Source organism: Vespula pensylvanica, chromosome 10 (assembly GCF_014466175.1).
Source record: "Vespula pensylvanica isolate Volc-1 chromosome 10, ASM1446617v1, whole genome shotgun sequence".
NCBI lineage: Eukaryota > Metazoa > Arthropoda > Insecta > Hymenoptera > Vespidae > Vespula > Vespula pensylvanica.
In genome coordinates, this window is record NC_057694.1 from 2,678,452 (window position 1) to 2,684,492 (window position 6,041).

General features: G+C 28.7%; 2 protein-coding genes across 3 annotated transcripts in view; one reads left to right on the plus strand and one right to left on the minus strand.

The window, feature by feature from the left end:
• The window catches only part of LOC122632662 (EH domain-binding protein 1), an 8,398-nt gene extending 3,382 nt beyond the window's left edge, over window positions 1–5,016 (minus strand). The window contains exons 1-15 of one of the 2 annotated variants that reach the window (XM_043819753.1): window positions 4,317–5,016; window positions 3,958–4,165; window positions 3,679–3,860; window positions 3,372–3,583; window positions 3,145–3,280; window positions 2,796–3,026; window positions 2,399–2,588; window positions 2,160–2,326; window positions 1,821–2,049; window positions 1,483–1,653; window positions 924–1,013; window positions 734–847; window positions 456–656; window positions 219–362; window positions 1–114 (exon numbers count right to left, since the gene is read on the minus strand). The exon at window positions 1–114 is cut by the window's left edge and continues 104 nt beyond it. In XM_043819753.1, the coding sequence (XP_043675688.1) occupies window positions 1–114; window positions 219–362; window positions 456–656; window positions 734–847; window positions 924–1,013; window positions 1,483–1,653; window positions 1,821–2,049; window positions 2,160–2,326; window positions 2,399–2,588; window positions 2,796–3,026; window positions 3,145–3,280; window positions 3,372–3,583; window positions 3,679–3,860; window positions 3,958–4,165; window positions 4,317–4,420 (2,493 nt within the window). In that variant the 5' untranslated portion in view covers window positions 4,421–5,016. The remainder of the gene's footprint in view (window positions 115–218; window positions 363–455; window positions 657–733; window positions 848–923; window positions 1,014–1,482; window positions 1,654–1,820; window positions 2,050–2,159; window positions 2,327–2,398; window positions 2,589–2,795; window positions 3,027–3,144; window positions 3,281–3,371; window positions 3,584–3,678; window positions 3,861–3,957; window positions 4,166–4,316) is intronic. The other variant, XM_043819754.1, reaches the window with a different exon arrangement.
• A 533-nt stretch (window positions 5,017–5,549) lies between these two features.
• The window catches only part of LOC122632344 (probable cytochrome P450 6a14), an 8,180-nt gene continuing 7,688 nt past the window's right edge, over window positions 5,550–6,041 (plus strand). Inside the window, exons 1-2 of the mRNA XM_043819034.1 lie at window positions 5,550–5,799; window positions 5,890–6,022. Of these exons, the coding sequence (XP_043674969.1) occupies window positions 5,619–5,799; window positions 5,890–6,022 (314 nt within the window). The 5' untranslated portion in view covers window positions 5,550–5,618. The remainder of the gene's footprint in view (window positions 5,800–5,889; window positions 6,023–6,041) is intronic.

Below are 6,041 nucleotides of genomic sequence, written 5' to 3' on the forward strand. Positions count from 1 at the left end.
CATGGCAGCTCTGAGTTGTTTCTCAAGTTTACCAGCTTGTATATCTATCTGAGTTTGTTCTCTCTCCAAAGCTTCGAGTTCGTTTTGAATATATGATGTCATATCTTTACCCAACTAAGTATCAATATAATTGCAAAAATTATTAATAATCATTACATTTAAAATAATGAATCATTAACAAATAATGTATTTATAAAGTATTAAATAATTTAACATACGCCTCTAAGAGAATACGGAGTTCTATCAGGACTAGTTTTATCAGGAGAAATTCTTTCTATGATTTTAGAGAACGAATACAAAGGCGAGCCAGTTTTCTTTTCCACGTCACTTGTATTACCTAATATATTTCCATTATACTCGGACTAAAATATTTTATATTTTATATAAGGATTACTTAAAATCGGTATCATAAAAATATATATAAATCTTCTAATAGTTATTTATCACAAGCTGACCTTTATGCTTAATCTATCTCCAGGTGTGGATGGTGTAACACTTCTTCTTGGACTATTATTTTGATCATCCATTGATCTTCTATCACTATTATTATCATCATTATTTTGACTTGGATTAACATTAACACCCATTTTTACTTCTGCTATCAAACGTCTTGCTCTTTCACGTAATTGTTGTTGTCTTTCATCGTCGCTTTGAGTCTATATAAACGTATTATAATTAGTTAAAAATTGACATTTATATTATATAAGATAAAAATAATTTAAAAATCATAAACCTCAACTGGACTGGTAGCAACGGAAACAATGCCAGCAGGCTTCGATTGATTTCTGGCTTGTTCCAATAACTGTCTCGCACGTTCCCTCAATTCGTCATGCCGACTAACTAACGGCTATAATAAAAAAAAAAAAATTTTATTCAGAATATCTGTTAATCAAACAATTTTAAAGAATAACTTCGATTATTACATGTTGTGCACGTTGCTCTCCATGCGGAGGTGAAGCACTTTGACATTCTGAATTACCGCGACTTCCTTTATCAACAGTATTAATCGAGTCCTATAAAAGAATAATTAATTAATACTTTGTGATCACTCTTAAGTGAAAAATCTTTATCGTTTCGATAAAAAACACACAAAATAATGTTTATGACATAAAACATATTATAAATATATATTTTATATTAAAATAGAACATAAAAATGAGCATGCATATTAACATGCAATTCGATATATGAAAGTCTATAAACGTAGACATATTTATTACATAGGTGCTGTTAGATAATGCTAAAACATATGCGTGTGTATGAGTGAGTGTGTGTGTGTATACACACACACTCACTCAGACATATGCATATATACAAACTAAATTTTGCGATCAATTCTCTCTCGATATAATCCATAAAAGATACTTAAAAAAAACACTATAAATAAAGATCACACTATAAATTTAGATGTTAATACGTAGCAGAATACGAAAGAATAAATACATAAAAAGCAATCATTTGCACGATTTAATTTATACTGACATCACGAACTGGCGATTGCGATTTGGTAATAGAAATTGATTGAGACCATTTGTCATCGATAATTTGAATATTTTCCTCCTCGTCGTCAGACCCAAATGGGTCTGTTAATTGCCGGCGTGTCATAAGTATAGGACGTTGCTGCGCTTGAGGTATTCTGGGTGGAGACTTGCTCTGTAGCAAATTTATACCAATTCTCCATTTTTCAATGTTAAATAAAAAAACTTGTCGAGTATATAATACAGTGTTAATCAACAATTACCCATGTATATTGCAATGTAAATGACAGAAGCTAATTTAATATTAGACAAGTTAACAGATATTGGAATATATATACAAACCTTTTCTCTAGATGCATATTTTTCTTTTGTTGGGGATAAAACTTTTCCCAAAATGCTCTTTGAACTAGCAAGTATAATATCTTTAACATCTTTTACACTGGAAGGTGATTTGTCTTTATTAAATTGATCATCTTGATTATCTGCATTTAAACTCAAATGTAATTTATTTTTTATCGTATCAATACTGATATCATCCTTTTTATATTGATTATTATCAAATGGATTCGACCTGTAGATTGCATAAATATAAGTAATTAATATACACACGCACGCACATATATATATACAATTTTATTGCTAAAATTATAAAAGATATATCGAAAGACATATCGAATTTACCGTCTATTACTGTCAGTTTTATTATTTCTTTGTTCCATTTGCTCCTTTTTACGTAAATTAATTATTTCTTGACCGAACAATTGTACACTTACATCTGTATTATTATCTGTATTAAATCTACCAATCATATAAGAAGATTCATCAGTTGTTTTACCTATTTGATGTACCTAAAAGTAATAATTAAATAAATAAGAAGGAAAACAGATATTAAAACAGAAAAGTAAAATTTAATTAAATACCTCCAATTCATGTCCTGTGAAATGTGCTCTCAATTGATATAAATATGTCATCACAGCTAATTTATCAGGTACAGTTAAGATATCCATATCAGCAGGCTCTATCACTCTAGGTATTCCTAGAGCTTCTCCAGCATCAAATGCTTTTTTACAATTACCTTTTACATCATGTGATAATAAAGATTCTATATCACTGTAAATTTTCAAATTTTATTTTAATTAAATCTCTAATATGGTCAATATAATACTAATATTATTATGCTTATATTAATAATATTACAACAATGTAATATATTTAAATTATTTTAAAGAAATAATACATTCAAGAGCTTATTAATGGATCATTCAAAATATAGTTGGCATATAGTCAAAGTCATCAATTATATTTGTTTCTACATACATAAGATCAGGTCTAAAATGATGAATAATAGAACAAAATGCCATTCCATTTCTCCAAGATGTTGTCAAGTTAGTAACTTTAACACCAGGATAGTCTTTTGTTACTTCTTTACACCATTCCAACAAATCTTGACCAGGTGTAACTTCCTTTAATTTAGGCATATTCATTTCATTCTTTTTAAAGTCCAATGGTTGCAGTGGCAATCTCAATGAGCTATGTTCGATATTTTTGCTGTAAAACATTATATTTATTTATACATAGATATATAATAAATGAATAAATGTGAAAGTGTTCACATTCGTTCATAAAATTATTCTACTTCCTTATAATCTTTAATTTATAAACATACTCATTTTCAGCCGCAACATTATCCTTTAAAGGTGACTTGTCTTTCAAGCTATCTCCAATTCCTGTTAAACTTATTTCGCGTATGAAATGATCATCGTCATTTACAGGAGTTGTATCATCTTTAGATAAACTTGCCACTGTTAAGAAAATAAACTATTGTTTAAAAAAATATTACGTGTTTCATTACAATTTTAATGTTGTGTTATTAAAAAAAGAAAAAACATTTACCACTGATTGGAGTACTAGGTAATTCGCTTTCTGTAAGACTACTTGTCATTAAATCAAGTTGAGCAGAGATATCTAAAATTTCATCCATATTTTTGACTATAACCTCTTCTACATCTTCGGGTATATCCTCATTATCAAAATCATCTAATGGAGCAATATCGCTGTTATTATTAACTGACATCAAACTAGCCATACTCTGCATGTCTTCGTCCCTATTAAAAATATTTAAATTATAAAAATCTCCTATTTTCATGTTTCATTCGAGAAAAAGAAGAAAACAAAAAAAAACATTGTACAATGATCTTACGTTGCTTTGCCTTCTCTCAAAAATACACACGACAATGTACATTCTAATGTAGCACTAACAATTTTTTTGGAAGTCGGTTTCAAATCTAATTTAAGTTGTTGCTGACTAGATTCGAGTGTAGCATACTTTTTCATGTTTATATTTGCAGCAGCTACATGTCGTCTTTTACCCGTAGAAGAAACCTATTTATAAATAAATTACAATACTTATATACTTCATTCTTATTAAATAAAGTTACAAATATAATTCTGATAAAACGACGCATATAATACAGCTTACATCTTCAATAACAAAAGACCAATCCTTGTCTTCTAATTCATGAGTCCTAGGATCTTTGAACAACGTTACAGAAACTGTATGATTGTCTGGAACTGGCCAACTAATAACACCTTTCAATGGATCGCTTAAATTTGGTTCCCAATCCAAAGGTTCTGTACTAACTCTTCTACTACGTCTTGTCCATACAACGCTTAATTTGTTTGGTTTCCTAAACAAAATGAAAATATTCGAAAAATTTGATTTGAAAATAAAATGATCATATAAATTTTATAATGTTATAAATATATGAGGCAATTAAAAAAAGATATTTTAAATATGAATGTATACTTCTAAAATATAAATAGATACTGATTACTCACCATTTCGTTGTTGTCTCGAGAGTGACCTCGTGATACGAAACGGTAAATTGGAATTTCGCCGCTCTTTTGTTTACTCGTTGAAGTCGTTTCCAAACCGAACTCATTTTCCTTACTTTCTCTTTTTCTTTTTCTTTTTCTTCCCTTCTTCTAATGTTCTTGTAAAAAGAATTACGATTGTCGATCGTTGAATATAGAAGAACACGCTCGACCTTTACTATTTTCTTTTTTCTTTATTCTCTAGTACGTATAACTGTTAATAAAACACATTTCTCTAAATAAAAACACTTCGTCGACTTGGCAAAACTTCACCCGTCTAAGCTATATATGTATATCGATATATAATTTAGTTACAGTTATTAAATGATTGTATTAAAATACGATAGATTACGAGTTCAAAGTTCTTCGATTATTCATGCATTTGACATTTCTTGTCTCATTGCTTTAATATCATCACAATCATCTGTTTCCCTTCTATCGTACATACATGGACGACACGAGGATTCATACGTCACTTTTCAACTTAATTCATCTCACGCACAACTCCGCCATATTTTCAATTCATCTGCCATTTTCTCACTCGAGGGTTTCACTACGATCCTATCAGACGGAAACTCGCGCTCGATCAACCACGATAAACTTTCCCAATTAATTCTAAATTTCGTCGAATGACGAAACCCTTTCAGTTTATTGATCCCATATCATGTGAATGTATGATGAGAAACCAAACTGACGTGGCATCGCTAGTGTCACCTAGCGAATGATTTGCAAACCCGAAATGACAAACATATACGATAGTTCAACATTTGAATATATGAATGATAATGTTTAGAAATCTATTTCTTTTACATTTTTTCTATACTTAAGTATTATCAAGATAGAACGTATATAAAAAATGTATATAACACGAATGTCAAAAAATTTGAGAATAAATAATTAATCAAGATAACAAATAATATAAATATTGACCATTTTATAATGGAATATTAATGAAATATATATCAAAACTGATTTAATGAACTGTCTGACTTGTATAATTAGCATAACTGTCAAAATGAAAAATTGTAATTACAGTTATTTCAAAAAAGCTAAGATCGTCACTAACATTGCTTTATTTTTAATATGTTAATAAAAAAATATGAAAAATAAATAATTATCATATTCTTTCCTATATAAGAAAGATACAAATAATATTCTAAATCATTAATATAAATATCGTCTCAAAAGATTCTTCTCGAAAAATCAGTTGTTAACAAAATACAATCTGTGTGCCGTATAAATAAGAAAAGAAATAACGAAATAATTATGATAGTCGAATGGATATTATTGAAGTTATTTGGTGTTTTGTTTTTCATGATAATTGGATTATATTTGTATTTTAAGTTAATTGTTTTTAACTTTTGGCGAAGAAAAGGTGTATTATACGAGAAACCAACGTTTCCAACTGGAAATATTGCCACTGCAATTTTTAATAAAAAATCCATTCGTAAATTAATTTTTTTCTATCCGAATTTTAAAAAATAAGTTCAAGTACTATTCAGTATTATTCTAAAATTTGTTGATAATTACTTTACAGACAATATTTTCGAAGAAATTTACATCAAGTACAAATCGTATCCTTTTGTTGGAGTATATTCGTTTTTCAAACCAATTCTCGTGATCAATGATCCCAATTTGATACGTTTCGTGATGACGAAAGAATTTTCAAGTTTCCATGATCGTGGAATG